Below are 16,508 nucleotides of genomic sequence, written 5' to 3'. Positions count from 1 at the left end.
CTCTCTTTCTCTCTCGACAGACTCGACCAACTGATCACGGCATCCACCATCTTCATCAAACTGCACTCAACCCACCCCTGAAGAACACCCTACTCAACATCCAGAAGCCTATACTACGAGCACTTCTTACCTTTTTTCATTGCACTTACTTTCTGGATTGTAAATAAGGGTGCTTTTACACTTGGTTCAATTGCCTGGACTGTATCCAAGTTTAATTTTCCCCCCTTGCTGCCTTCTCGGTTGGAGTGTGTTCACACTGTGTTTTTTCCTCCTGAACCATGGTACGCTTGCTTCATCGAGCTGCTGTTTTGTTTACGGCTGTTGTTAGGTGACGGTTACAAAAGCCTAGCGCCAAAATGGAAAGACTGCTACATATCGCAGTCATTCTACTTTTACTGAATCTTTTAGTTTTGGACATAAAGAAAGCAACTTGTGTTCATCTGCCACAAAAATATTAAAAACATTCAAAACATCACACATTGTCTGCAGAAGCTGTTTTAGGAGGAGATAAGCAGACATCACTGTGTAATACTGTGTTTGCCCTGGCTCAGTCCCGCTAGTCTCCAAGGTACAAAACCTGACACACACACTCATAAATGATTGTTATGAAAACTATAAGTTTTTGTAGTTGGCGGTTACGCTACACGCTTACCCGAGCCAGTGCTCTTTAGAAAAGCAACCTCTAATTCAATCGCTAAGGAATTATACTGTGACTGTGACAAAGAAGACACCACTTTTTCTGTGAGACTGACACAGATGCTAACATTTCTTCCTCTCTTTTCAACAGACAACAGAACACGGCATCCACTACCTTCACCAGACTGCACTCAACCCACCCCCAGCGAATGCAACAATGTGACTTGATTAAGTGAAGTTTATTTAACAAATCTTTTTGTATAGTGTACCAGCTCACACTGTAAAGCCAAAGCTCATGATTAATTTGCTCACACTGTATTCACACTGTAGGCCTGATTGTGACTTGACTGCTCACATTATGCATATGAATGCATATTAATTCCTTTTTTTAATTAGTTTGTATCTATCAAATATATGATTAGAATATCATGCATTTTTTATTCTTTGTGTGATTTACCATGATTGGTCCCGTGTTACTGTTGTAACACTGTGAACCAGGTTGTGTGAGTATTTCTGATTTTGTGCAGGTGCAGTGAGAGCACAAACATTAAGTGCAACTCAACAGCTCATAATTGATTTAACTGTGTGATTTTCTTTTAAGAGCCAAATTTATTTAAATGTCAGAAAATGTATCTAACCATTAGATTGCAGTTCAGAATGGTTACACACAGAATGACAAAGCTGAAATTTATTTCCAGAAATGCGTGAATGCTTGTAGCAATTGTTCGCTTTCTAAACAAATTTTACAAATGCTTTTCTTATTTCTTCATTCAGGGCTCATTAGGACAAACATGGCTCATGTGTAAGTAATGAAATGTAATGTTGTATTGTAATGTAAAAAAAAAACCTTCCTGTGCACATTACTGCCATTTTAATCTCGAATGACTAATTTCTGACAGAGACCAAGTCACACAAGATGGAGTGACAGCAGTTAATGCATCCTGATCAGGGGCTTGTTGCTTGTGCAGTGACCTTTTGATAACTTGACCCACCGAGACTTACACTAATAGACTGTGACAAGTCTCTTCCATTCTAAGCCACGGACCATAATCCACATAGCCTAATGAACTATCGGTTTGGATTTCAGATGGACTATAAGCTCCCCCTCACTCTTCTCTCTTATTTGCAATCAAACCAAGAGTGAAACTAGGGAGGGAAAGAAAGAATGAGGCAAGCCAATAAATTACATTATCTTGAGGGAGGTTGTACCAGTGCGCGATCCAAGTTTACAATGCTGAATGAAAGAGGACAGATGCTTTGGATTTGATTCTGGGAGCTTTTAAACCTCAATTGGTTTTATTTTGTCACAAGGATTCAACAAAGGGGAGAGTTACAAAAACAAAGGTAGGGAGATTAAAGATGAATTATTTATGTAATAAGATGATTTTTTTTAATGTTGTGCATACATTATGCTGGTGTGATGTGGCAAGGGTAAAACTTATTTATTATTTGTTGAGACATTTCGCAAATTATACAGATGCAAACTATTCAAAATACACAGGTGTATTATGCTTTTGGCTTTTTTAATTAAAAGTTGTTTAAAACTAAACATATCAATATATATGAAAAAGGACAGGAAACAAAGTACAGACATATTTTCAGCATTCTTTTACTTAAGTGAGATGTCCTAACTGTGCATTCTTAAATTTATCTCTGTGTGTTAACCCAAAAATCTTTTGAAAAATTAATTTCAATAGCAAAATGACTAACACTTAAAATGGGTATTCATAAAACTGCCATGGCAACTTTATAATGATATATGTCATAAATATGAATGAGATTTTATGCATGCTCATGACAACTGTCATTAAGTGCCATTCACTCAGTTTTGTAATTTAAATACAAAAATGACATTGTTTGAGTTGACCTTTACCTCATTACTAAGGCATCAAAACTACTGTATGGACATCAGTTAGTAAATAAATCAATCATAGAAGTAATACATCTGTCATAAACATTATTGTCTTGAGGCCATTATAATTGTGTCAAAAATATTTTGAAAAAACATACTTTGTCATTAAAACGTTTTATTAATTTATTTTTAAATTAATTGGTTTTATTATTCAATCTGCACTCTTGTAGTTGAGGTCAAGAAAAATCTTAATGATGCTTTTGTAAAATTCATGACAGAATTATAATAGTTTTGTGATATCAATGGAGGGGGTGCACATTTGTGGAATGGTTTTTATAACTGACAGGCCAACATTGTCCTTTAAGACAATTGCTGTACCCTATATATATTTGTCTTTATGTATATATATATATATATATATATATATATATATATATATATATATATATAAATTGTTGGGGTCGTTTTAGAAAAGTCCTGAAACTTCAAGATAAAAATTAAATCTCTTAAAATGGTCATGAGTATTTCTTGACCCATAAATCATCAGGAAGGTAAACTTGTCGGGTCACCCGCTGTCATTAAAAGCACACCATGTAATGGAGGGAGACTGACATAGTATTTTACTATTTTAGCAAAACAATTTAGCTCTGTCACATTCACAGCTTTGAAGTATTAAGGGTGAGACAACATTAATAGTTAACATTAATTGGATGAGAAAGAATCAGGGCTGTTCTGGGAAACACTGCCATCAATTTTTACTACTTCTTGTGAGCGTGGATCAGAGCTCCATGAGACAGTATCTCAAGTTATTTTAATAAATCTAAAAAACATCAGTCAAAGTCTATATTCAACATTACTGTTTATATTTACTGTCTATAGTGAATCTATGTATAGCATTTCTTGAACACATGGATGGATAGAGTGCTTTATTCACAAATGTTTCAAACAAGATTCTAATATTCACATAAGCTAAATGTACATCTTTGGTTAGATACATTGCAGTTCTCTTTGCTAATCTACAACATGACAATGATGTTGTTGCTTTCAACCTGAAGAATTTCTTTGCATACCATCTGGAGAGGTCAAGAGAAAGAGAATTAATAGATGAGAGCATTTGTGACAAGCTTTTATCACATTGACAGATCTACAGGGAGTTGATAGATGTGAACTCGAAATGTTATAGTTTGTGATTGATCCCTAAAGCCTTAGGCCACCTTAGGCAGTACCTCAAAGAAGAAGAGGCAATAACTAATGCTAAATATATTGATTAACAGTTGTAAAAGTTAACACAAATAATGTAATTTATACTCGTGTAGATACAGACAGGTAGGACAGATGGACAGACAGACATACATACTGTATAAACAAATGTTTAACCCTGATATCCCTTCAGCGCTTTTTTTTCTCTTTCTTAGACATGGATATTGGAGGTTTGGAGACTGTGGTGGCCAACTCTGCTTATGTTTCAGCACGTGGGAGCATAGATGGTGCTGCTGCAGCAACTATGCGTGACAAAAAATACCGTAGCAAGCTCAACCTGCCACACATCAGACAATGTGAACAAATGAAGACTATAGTGGATACTTCATTTGACAGTATGTGCGTACGCCAACCAATTGGTAAGCGTCTCTTTCAACAATACCTTGAAAGTGAAGCAGATTACAAGAATCCTGTAGATTTGTGGAAAGATATCGAAGATTACATCGTTGCCCAGGAAAATGACCGAGCTAAGAAAGCACAGAAAATAGTCAACAAATACTATGAGTCTTCCTCCAAAAACTTCTGTGACTTCCTGGGAGACAAAGCTGTGAGCAGGGTGAAAGAGGACTTCAAGAACATTCGAGGAGATCTGTTTAAAGAGAGTGAACAGCAGCTCCTTGTCCACCTTGAAGCTAAAGCACTCACTGGCTTCAAGGACAGCATGTACTTCCTACGTTATGTACAGTTTAAATGGCTTGAGAGCCAGCCTGTTGCTGAAGACTGGTTTATGGATTTTAGGGTGCTTGGGAAGGGCGGATTTGGTGAGGTCCATGCTTGTCAAATGAAGGCAACAGGGAAGATGTATGCAAACAAGAAACTGAACAAGAAGAGGTTGAAGAAACGTAAAGGATATGACGTAAGAGATAGAGGTTAACAGATACATGTATTACAAAACAAAACACACTTGTATCCCATGCAAACCACATATTATATTAATCCAGTGTCCAGACTAGTCCAGAGATGTGCAAACCTCAAATCCCTATAAGTATGCAAAACTGTGCAAGTGGAAGAATGCCAAAGTTCCATAATAGTAGGTAAAATAGCAGTTAGGAAAAGGGGAAAGTGACACATAAAGGCATGAGATTAGATTAATCTGAGAACATGGTTTTAAGCAGCTCTAATTGCAGTGTATTGGCTCAGCGCAAAGAGGCTTGCAGGCTCTGCTTGATACTCCAAAAAGCAGCTCAGGTGCAACTGAGAATAAGACCGAGAGATAAGGAAGAAGATAAATGTTTTCAGGAATTAATGAAAGAAATGATAGAAGTCTTTTGGAATTTTCATAAAACATTTTGAAAGCCATAGCAGAAAGGAGCAACGCAAATGAACTAGAGTTCAGTAAGGAATGTAAAATGAGCATAATCTTCTTGCCTTTAAAGGTATTAGTGAAGTAAATGGAATTAACCTCTTGTTAACATTTATAGTCTTGTTCAGAAACTGTTTACTCTGTTTTTTATATGAAAACTAATTTCAGGCTTATTGTTGATTTAATAAGTATTACATTATTTGTAATTATTTTGTAGTTAGTTGTAGTAATTAAACACTTAATTGCATTTTGTATTTAAAATACCAATAATATTTGCCCTTATATATATATACATTTATTTATTTATTTATTTTTTTTATTTTTTATTTTTACAAATAATGCAAGAGCTTTCCAAGTATAGTAGTATTGCTATATGGAGTTTTGGCTAAAATCATATAATTTGCAAACTTTTTTGGATGCAACAATTAAATAATACCTATTAAATCATACCATGTCAGTGTGATAAAGAAACATGAATAAATAATAAATAATAAAATAAAGCTTGAAACATGTTTAATATGTAAAATAGATATTTTTTTGGTAATACGTGTTTTAGCCAAACAATTTTGTCCAGTAGTAATTTAACAACTTATCAACATGCACAACTAAATGTGGCCACCATTTTAAAAATATTTCTGATTTACCTTGTTTTCCTTGTTGTTTTTTTTCTTCTTATTATTCCTTGATTTCTCATAGGGTGCAATTATCGAGAAGCGAATCCTGGCTAAAGTCCACAGTCGTTTCATTGTGACACTGGCCTATGCTTTCCAGACCAAAACAGACCTCTGCCTGGTCATGACCATCATGAATGGAGGAGACCTCAGGTGCTAATTACATCTATATGTTTGTGTGAAGATGTCATTAATATAAGCAGAATTCAGGTTTTTATTAATTAATTGATTTTAATTTTAGAATGTAATCAAAACAATATGTATGACATTATTTTACATCAAACAGAAAACTTTAAACACACAGCATCTGGTGTAGGGTTGTCTTGTTGTCTAGCAATTGCAGCTTGGTGCAACAACTGATGTAAAAGGTGACATACACAACATTGATTGTTTTCCAAGATGTGTAACTGAGAAAATATTACCTGTTTTATCATTTTTAATTTGTTAAATGTTATTTTGTTTTGGAGGTATTATATATGAGCAATATTACATAAGAAGCTGTGTGATACTCCTCTATATCAGCACCAGGGGCCACTGCTAGCAATTTTGGGCTTTGCAAAAAGTTGGGCCGCCTACCACACTTAATCTGCACTGAATAAACCACCCTAGTTATCTAAAAATGTTTGTTTGCAATTAAGTAGTAGACTGAATACTTAATCGGTTAAATTATTAGAAATTGTTCACCAAAACAAAAAATAAATAAATAATTAAAAATGATGTTAGATCACCCATTCCAAAAATGTGCACCCCCTCCTTGACCATAAAAACAGCTGAATAAAACTTGTTGCTAATTCAAAACATCACTTTAAAACTAATATTTTACTTTATTGCACAGATGAGTGTTGCACCATAAGAAAGACATTGGACAAAATCTTTCAGCTTTCAGGGATCTTTTTCTGCAGGCCCACAGAATGTCAGACAACTTCTGCATATTAACAACATGCTGACCAGGATACAATGACTGCTGGCATTTTAAAAATAATGTATGCCTCTTTGTAGAACCAGTGCAGAAAACATACAGTTTCTCTACGAGGAGAAATATGTCATAAAACAATCTTTACAGACTGTGTTATGTCTGTAAAGATGTAATAGAACTTTTTATACTTTTAATGTTGTCCTTCACTTTCTTGTTCCACAACTCTCACACTCTTGACAAATCTCGTAATCATGTCTAACATCAACATCATCACTTATTTACCAGACTCCTAATGTGACCTGCGCTCTTTAATTATTAATTGTATAATATACACATTAATTAAACTTAAGATAATGACCAGCTAAATATACAACACACTGGATTTAGTACTATCAATGAATACCAAATTCAATTAGCGTAGCTGGTAATAAACAGAGTTTTTTTCATTGTGTGCACATATTCTGGACTGTAGACCTTTGTACATTTCACTCATGTTTGCAGCTCCATCATATCCTTGACCCCTGATATTCTTAAAGTCAAGTCCATTGTCTTGAAGGAAAGAGATGACAATATTCTCCAACTTTTTTCCTGTTGTGGACTCAAAGAGTGCAGACCTGTAGAAAATGCTCCTTTACTTCCATGTCACTTACATAGCGAACTACAAAGGATACCTGCTCTTTGTGAGAGACATCTGTGGTCTCATCCACAAGGATCGAGAGGATTTGAGCTTCTATGATTTAATTATGTATTTTCCTCCTAATGAAGGTATCCAAAGACATTATTATGTCAATCTGGCTTATGTTTGAAAGAAGGGACACTTGGTGTCTTTCCATGGAGGCTTGTTTTTCATGGATGGCATCCAAATGCAGCATCATTACATGTATTCGGCCAATGTTTTCTCAAGTTCAATAAAGTTGCCTTGGTTGGCACTTGAGCTTGTATCATCATCCCCTCCAGCGTAGTGCTAAAGTAGTAGCAGCAAAAGTTGCCTGCCTTAAAGCTTGCCCCTATCATGCCAGATACAAGAAAATGTTAATCAAGCATGTTAGGATTTTTCTGTTCCTTTGTCGTTCTCTCTCTCTCTTGTGTTGTTTTCTCCTGAATATGCTTATCATATGGGCCTCTGTGCTGACATGCTCTTTAATTTTTCCAATGGCACTCCTCCATGTATCTATGCCTAATGTCTTCCAGGCTGTTTTGTCATTGAACTTTTCTTCTCTTAGAGAAATGCCACAACCAAAGCAGTAGATGGCATCATTTTTAGGTGAATATTCCAACCATTGGCAATCTGTCTACCATTCCCTTTAAAGAGACTGTCCTTCTGCATTTTTTTGGGAATGTCATAACAGGCTGGCAAGGTTTGACTTTCTCACACGTTTCAATATATCTGTCACATTAATATTAAATATCTGCATGTGGGCAGGGTTAGTAGGACTATTTAAAACCATTAGTTTGCAATTACATCCTCTTTATTTGCAGCACTTTTATGCTGGCTTTCTTCTCTTGTTTCTTCTGACTGTAACTCTCCTGCAGTCGATCCATTCTCCATTACATTTTCCAGATCTTTACTACCACTTCTAAATGGGCTTTCTTCTCCTGATTCTTCAGGCGGTAATTCTCCTGCAATGACTCCAGTCGCTACATTTTCTTGATCTATATTAGCACTTCCAAACTGGCCTTCTTCTATTGATTCTTTTAACAGTAACTGTCCTGCAGTGGGTCTAGTCTCCAATCCATTTTTTCTGATCTATACTAGCACTTTTAAACTAGGGATATACCAATACAATTTTTTAAAAACCGATCCAATCCTGATACCAAATTTATCGTATCGACAGATACAGATACAGATCCTATCCCGATAATGTGCTGTTTCTTTTTTTTAAACATAATACAGTTTTTACAGTTGTGGTGAAACTCGTCTTTAGTAAAAATAACAGACCTATAGACTTGCTGTATACTATTATGACAGATGGCACAATCTAAGGCCCTGCTTACACTGTCAGGTCTTGATGCCCAATTCCGATTTGTTGCCTATATCTGATTTGTTTGCCTGTTTGTTTACACGTTGTTTGATTGTGATCCATATCCAATTCATGTGTTTACACTTGCCATACAATTTAAGATGTAGCGCATGCATGAAGGCGGGTTCTAGCATCTGTGTCACACTAGCCACAATGGAAGAAATTGTCTTGTTTTAGTTCTGCGAAATATGCAAAGTGTAGTATGGTTTGAATGATTTAGTCCAGATTTACCGCCAACCAAGCTTATGTAATGGTATGGCCCTGATGTGTGCATGTAGTTAAAGTTGTAGCCTTTGCCTGTGTGCTCACTGGTGTTGAAGAGAATAAACTTATTCTATGTGTAGCCCACAGTGTGTGACAAAGTAGTAGTAGTAGTGACAAAAAGGAAAAGTTACAACACAAAGTTTGCCCAACTTTAAAATGATTTTGAAGCGGAGGTGGGAAAGGGCCGTCATCGCAGCTTGCGCTTATGGTTTATATGCTTTATGATGTCCTTCACCATTCAGAGGAATTTGTGGGTACGAGAGAGATCTCAGGTCTGGTGGGAGCGAATCGTGGCGACTGACCACTTTCCTTCTCTGTATTTCCTCTGATGTTGTTTACCGCGTCGGCATCTCCACACACACTCTTCTTTCTGTCATTAAACCACGGAGAAGCACCACATTGTCTCAAGTTTAATGATGTACAGAACAGAATGCCTCAAATCCAATCTGCCTGTTTAAATGACAGCCACATTGTCACATATCCGATCTATATCTGATTTATTTCCAGATATGAAGGAGGCCTGAAACCAATCTCTGAATATCTGAATGCATGTGTTTTTTTCGTGTTCACACGGTCATAGAACAGATCCGATCTGTGTCACATATGAGCGAAATATCGGAATAGGGTTACATTTAACTGGCAGTGTAAACGGAGCCTAACTACAAACATGATGCTTGCTATAAACTACATTACTTAAGCATTCGTTGTGCCATTAATCTGTTGTGGTCCAGCTTATGTTTCCTTTCATAATATGTAAGAATCAGCTCTTTGGTTTAAATCATGTTTAAACTTTGGGGATTCAAATCAAAGATTCGAACATGATTCACATAGAATTATTTAAAGCGTACACTTAACTTAAGTATTTGTCCAGCAAATGCACTAGAACGTTTCCAGACCAATGCGCAAAAGAACGTTTAGTGTAAAGCAATTCTGTATTATATTATTATATTATATTATTATTATGGCCAACAGTATAAAAACAGTATCTAATTATTTAATGAGCAAGGTAGCAGTATTTGAAGCTGAGGCATTAACTTATAAAGCACTCAACACACCGACACGGATCTTAAAATGAAACAAAAGTTTATTGCTACTCTATAACACAAAGTACTAATCTACATAAAACAAACAAATGCACATACATACACACAAGCACAAGCAGTTTGAGGAGAGTTTTGACTAACTGGATTCAACTTCTAGCCTTTGCTAAGTTCTTAGCATTGCAACCTGAGAAAAACCATAAAAGCAGAGAATTTCGCTATTCTTTACTACCTTAATATAATTCACACCAGTTTCAGCAATGGATAGAAACCTTGTTTGTGCTACTTGCGTTCTGATGGAATTTTGGTTTCCTCGACTGGTCCAAAGGGAAATCCCGGCGCAGCTGATTGGTCAGCGTAGCAACTTCAGTGACGTGATGGAATTCCTTCGTCGGTGAAGAGGGGATTCCTTACTTTCAGGAATTAATGGAGTCGGTTGCTAGGGATATGGATGTTGGATATCCCAGAAGTTTTATAGGCTTTGGTAGAGGCTGGGTCTACACAATACTTGTCCAATCAGAGAAGCTGCGGGGTGGAGTCACACCCCATTTCCGCCCTCTAGAAGGCCGGGTTGGCAAATTGTGTCGGTGATGCTTTGATAGCATAGTTGTTAAAATAAAGTCTCATAACATGAACACCTTTCATAGTGTGGTTTCTTCATATAAACCAATGCATTTGAAACATTTCTAGCTTTCAATCAATACCAAACGTGAAGTATTTTACAAACATTCTGTAGATTTCATTTGTCACTGAGTGCTATAACGTTCGAGGTTACTAAAGTAACCCTTCGTTCCCCGAGGAGGGGAACGGAAGCACTATAAGTGGATTTGATTGTAAAATCCACGCATTGGGAGGTTCGGTTCAGAAGCTACTCGTCTGAAAGAGTATTGAACGGGCCAATTAAGAATGAATTGGCAGCGCAAGCCTGCGCAGGTGAGCGGCATGAGCAATCAACTGAGTATATAAGCTCACCTGGCGCCAGCAGACGCTATCCTTTTTAAGCTGAAGAGACTTTCAACAGCTAAGGGACAGTCATTATGGCGACGGAGTATAGTGCTTCCGTTCCCCTCCTCGGGGAACGAAGGGTTACTTTAGTAACCTCGAACGTTCCCCTTCGGGGGGAACTTCAGCACTATAAGTGGATTTGATTGTAAAATCCACGCATTGGGAGCCCATTGAAAGCGCCATAATGACTGCACCTTACCAACACCCCCGATGAGGAGATAGTCAAGCAAGCGTGACGCACCCACATCATGGGGGGCGCGGTCCTCCAACGTGTCCCTGGCCCTAATTTATCCTACTTCAACAGAAGTTTTACGGATTTATATATATTTTTTGGGAAGTCGTGAGCATCTAGATAATTCTAGGAAAATACGACAGTACGTTGGGAAGCGTGCAATCCCGATAGGGAGGACGCTGCGGAGGCCATCCGTTACCCAAGGGGGGATAGATGGCAGAATTTACATATGGACTAGCCCTAAAAAAGGGGGAGTTCGCATAGCAAAAGAGTGGTTAGCGGGGAGGGAAGACACGGGTCCGCCCAGGGGGGGGACTTAACCGTGGCGGAATAAGCATATGGGATCGCCTAGTGGGGATCGCGCATAGCAGGCACCTTTACCCAAAACGCGGGCTGACCAGCGGGCAGACCTACAACGTAGTGGGCCAGCAAGTGACTCCTCCGCTGAGTCAGTGCTGGGGGCCACGGAGGAATCTGCAGGGCTCACCTGACGGGGAACTTTACTGACAGATAAAAAGGCGCACGTATCTCCGTGTTAGGGAAAATGGCGCAGCAAGCGTGTTTCAACACCCTACCGAATTGTTTCCTCAATCACCAAGGGTTACCTAATACCCTTGAGGTATTAGGCTCCACTCGCAGATTGTAAAACCTTGCAAATGTGTTGGGTGTCACCCAGCCCGCAGCTCTACAGAAGTCTGTTAGAGGGGCGCCGCGTGCGCGCGCTCGAGAGGATGCGAAGCTCCGAGTGGAGTGCGCACGCGCTCTCGGGGGACGCGGCTCATCTCGGCTCTGATAGTGAAAGAAAGGCATCCACAATCTAGTGGGAACTTATTTCGGTACGGCACTTCCCTGCTGCCGACCGCTATAACAGACGAAGAGCTGCTCAGATGATCTAAACTCTGAGTGCGGTCCGGATAATACGCAAAACGCGAACTGGACCATAAGAAGGGCTGGGTCTGCCTCCTCCGAGGGCAGCGCTTGCAGGCTCACTACCTCGTATTAAAACGGAGTGGTAGGAACCTTGGGCACATATCGCGGGCGGGGTCTCAGGACGTGAGAGAAGCCAGCCCAATTACAGGCACGAGTCACTGACCGAAAAATGCCTCCGGGTCCCCGACCCTCTAATCGATATCAACGCGACCAGCAGAGCTGTCTTCAGGGACAGAAAGATACTGAGTCGAGGATCGAAGGGATCTGACGCGGCTTGTGTAGCGAGGGCGAGATCCTAAGAGGGCATGAGAGGGGGCGGGGTGGATTAATTCGCTTAACGCCCCTGAGGAACCGGATGATGAGGTTATGCGTTCCCACGGTGCTGCCAGCCACCGCGTTATGAGAGCGGAGATGGCAGCCACGTAACCTTGAGTGTGGAGGGCGACAGCCTGCTCTCCAACTTCTCTCGGCGTAAAGAAAGCACAACGCTGATCTGGCAAATTACGGGGGTCTTCTCAGCGAGAGACACACCATTCAGTGAATAGACTCCACGTCAAGGCATAGGCGCGCTCGGGGAGGGGGCTCTAGCCCGAGTGACGGTATTAGCCACCGCGATCGGAGGTTACCTAAGTCTTCCTCGCGTCTAAAATCTCTTCAAAGATCGGCGAGGGTGCCAGGTGGTGCCCTGTCCCTGAGAGAGTAGGTGCTCTCTCGAAGGGACTGTCAGGGGAGGGCTATCGCGAGGGAGAGCTCTGACATCCAGGTCCGGTTGAGCCAGAGGGGCGCAACCAGCAACCTGTTCCTCGTCCTCTTCCTGACCTTGCACAGTAACTGCGCGAGCAGGCTCACTGGGGGAAACGCGTATTTGCGCGTGCCCCGAGGCCAGCTGTAAGCCAGTGCATCCGTGCCGAGAGCACTCGGTCAGGGAAAGAACAACTGGCAATGAGCGATCTCGGGGGAAGCAACAGATCGATCTGGGCTTCCCCGAATCGCGCCCATATCAGCTGAACAGACTCGGGGTGGAGTCTCCATTCTCCAGGACGCAAGGCTGCCGTGAGAGCGCATCGGCTGCACGGTTGAGCTTGCCTGAATATGAATGGCGTGCAGCGATTTCAGTCGCGGATGACTCCAGAGGAGCAGACGGCGGGCGAGCTGAGACATGCGGCGAGAGCGCATACCCCCTAAACGGCTGATATACGCCACCGCCACCGTACTGTCCGTCCTGACCAGCACGTGTTGCCGCTCCAGCACCGGAAAAAAACGGTGGAGAGCGAGGAACACTGCCAACAGCTCCAGGCTATATGCCAATGCAACTGGGTACCTTTCCACAGGTCCGCAGCCGCATGCCCGCAACGCACAGCCCCCCAGCCCGTGTTGGAAGTGTCTGCTGAAACGACAACAAGACTGGACGCCTGTTCTAGAGACACCCAGGCCTGTAGGAACGAGGGGTCGCTCCAAGGGCTGAGGGCGCGGCGACACAGCGCAGTAACAGAGACTCGGTGTGCGCGCGCGTGCCATGCGCGTCTGGGGACTCATATAGAATAATCCGAGCGGCATGAAGCGGAGTCCAGCTCCAGCCCGAGAGAAGAGATCCTCTGCACGGAGGCGAGTTTGCTCTTTTCTCGGTTGACCTGAAACCCCCACAGGTGGAAGTGCCAGAGCACTTTGTCTCTGTGCATAATCAACTGCTCCGAGAGAGGGCAAAAATCAGCCAGTCGTAAAGAATTGAGTATGCAGATGCCCGCGAGCCGAAGGGGCGCTGAGGCACCCTCCGCGGGCTTGGTGAGGACCCGCGGAGACAGAGAGAGCCCGAAGGGGAGGGCTTTGTATTGCCAAGCTCGACCTTCAAACGCAAACCGCAGAAACTGTCGGTGGCGAGGAAGAGTGGAGACATGGAAATACGCGTCCATCAGGTCTAATGCTGCAGACCAACCCAGAGGACGAACGCACCGGAGGATGCGCTTCTGCGTGAGCATTCTGAACGGCAGCTTGTGCAGGCAGCGGTTCAAAACGCGCAGATCTAGGATTGGCCGTGACCCACCTCTCTTTTTGGGCACGATGAAGCGTGGGCTGTAAAACCCGCTCTCCATCTCGGCTGGAGGGAGCGGCTCGATTGCATCCTTCGCCAGGAGGACAGCAATCTCCTCTCGCAAGACAGGGGCGGACAGGGGGCTGACCCTGGTGAATACACACCCGTGACTTGGGGGGGCCGTTTCGCGAACTGAATCGCATAGCCGAGTCTGATTGTGCGTATGAGCCACCGCGAAGAGCTGGCCCGCGCTAACCAGGCAGGCAGAGCTCTCGCTAATGGACTCATCGCTACAATCGCTGACGTACCAGCAGTGGGGCAGCGCGGAGTGGGTGTGCTGATCCGGGAAGCTCGCGGGTCCCACGGAAAAGCTGGAGGTGAGATATTTGCTCTCACTCCAAACCCGAGCTCCGGAGGGGAGGCTCGAGGGGTGGGAGAAAGGACCGTCCTCCCAGCGCTCGTGAGCCACTGGCGAAACGCACCGAATCTGCAAGCTAGAAAGCATAGCGTCCCAGACTGGCAGATTTCGGGCTGTCACATCTGGGGAAGTGAAAAGTGCCCTTTCATAATGTTTTCATGGCAGTAAAAAGTGCCGTTGGAAATAGGGCCCCGCCCTCCAGCGGGGAAAGAGCAAGTTCCCTCTTCTCCAGATGGCCTGTCCCAGGGGCGCTTCGCGGTCCGTTGCCGGACTTAGCGGCGTTCTGGGCAGGGGGGCTGCCTGCTTCCGAGGTGCCCGACGCGCTCGCTTCGCCGAAGGCGTGTGCGGGGGCGGAGCAGCTCTCGTAGGCGGGCGCCTTCGGCGAGGAGCAGGTATGAATGGCACGGCGGGCGGAGCGGGCTACGGACCGCCGATAAGACATCACCCACCAACTGCTCTCTCACCGCCTTGAATTCCTGGGTGAATTCACAGACAGTGTCGCCGAACCTGGCTGGGGATATGGGGAAGTCAAGAAAGCGGACTTTGTCGACTTTGCGCATATCAGCCAGGGGTGGCGCTCCTGGACCACTAATGTGGACATCGTCCTCCCCAACGCACACGCAGCGGACTCAGTAGTCCGAAGAGCTAAGTCGGCGGCGGTGCGAAGCTCGTAAGCCTGGGTTGGACCCACCCTCGTGCAGCTCGGCCAGCGCCTGCGCTTGGTAGCGCTTGTAGGTGGCTATCGCATGCAAGGCGGAAGCAGCCTGGCCCGCAGCTATGTAAGCTCTAGCTCCGAGGGAGGTAGATAACTTACAGGCTTTGGATGGGAGACAAGGCGGACCCCGCCAAGAAGAGGCGCCGCGCGGATTTACCGCCATCGCGCACTCAACCTGAGGAATCGCCACATACCCCCTGGCTGTTTCACCGTCAAGAGTGGTTAGGGTGGAGGAACACGCAGCACGAGCAGAAAAAAGTGCTTTACAAGACCGCGTGAGCCTACTGTGCACCTCCGGGAAGAAGGGAACGCCCCTCTAGTCGGTCCGGCCGCGGAGCTGGGGGATAAACCATCTCCAACCCACGGCCGAAGCAGCCCGGGAAAGCACGGCTAACATGTCCGTTTCAGGATCCGTAGTGACAGCGCTCACCAGCCCGAAGGGGGCGAGCGGGTCTGGATCATCATCGGACAATGAAAGCCCACCCTCCGATGCCGCGATGGACATCTGGTCTCCGGTGTCATCGGGCGTAAGGGCTACCATCTGTTAGACGGATCGCTTCCCCCGCCCGAAGCTTGGATGGAGCGCTTAGAGGAGCGGGAGGTCCGCGGGCCCGTGGGCGACGGATTATCTCTCGCTGAAACCCTCAGATCTGCCCGAGTGCCCGCTGCAGAGCAGGGGACAACTGGGGTGGTTCGCCCTTCTGCAAAGGCTAACCGCGATCTTGCGCAACAGTCATGGCATCGCAATGACGACATGAACTGCCCGCGAGCAGCGCATTAACATGCTGGACCCCCAGACATGTAACGCAGTGCCCGCGCCCATCATCCGAGGACAGGAAACCACCGCATCCAGAAACGCACAGTCGGAGCGCCGTCCTGATAAGGACGTGCTGCACGACTGTGTTGCTCTTTCTGTGAAGTTTGCAACTTTATACGCACCGCTCTGGAGGACCGGACCCAAAGAACGCCAGGCAAGGGAGAAACCCAGCTCGACCGTCTGCCACTGCGTGCACACACTCTGGACCGGGAGAATGCTCTCGTTCGCTCAGAATCGCTGGTCACAGCAGGAGGAACCCTCATCGACTCGATCAGAAAGTCTCTGAAGCGAAAAGGATAGCGTCTGCTGGCGCCAGGTGAGCTTATATACTCAGTTGATTGCTCATGCCGCTCACCTGCGCAGGCTTGCGCTGCCAATTCATTCTTAATTGGCCCGTTC

The 16,508-nt window shown here is 43.7% G+C and overlaps 1 protein-coding gene across 2 annotated transcripts in view; it reads left to right on the top strand.

Annotated features, from left to right (window-relative positions):
• Positions 1–1,410: 1,410 nt before the first annotated feature.
• The window catches only part of grk1b (G protein-coupled receptor kinase 1 b), a 36,125-nt gene continuing 21,027 nt past the window's right edge, over positions 1,411–16,508 (top strand). Inside the window, exons 1-3 of one of the 2 annotated variants that reach the window (XM_087251907.1) lie at positions 1,411–1,980; positions 3,904–4,604; positions 5,748–5,875. In XM_087251907.1, the coding sequence (XP_087108033.1) occupies positions 3,906–4,604; positions 5,748–5,875 (827 nt within the window). In that variant the 5' untranslated portion in view covers positions 1,411–1,980; positions 3,904–3,905. 2 annotated transcript variants of the gene reach the window in all.

This window comes from Danio rerio, chromosome 5, assembly GCF_052040795.2.
Source record: "Danio rerio strain M-AB ecotype USA chromosome 5, GRCz13ab, whole genome shotgun sequence".
In the NCBI taxonomy this organism is placed as follows: domain Eukaryota; kingdom Metazoa; phylum Chordata; class Actinopteri; order Cypriniformes; family Danionidae; genus Danio; species Danio rerio.
This window is presented reverse-complemented; position numbering and strand designations above follow the sequence as displayed.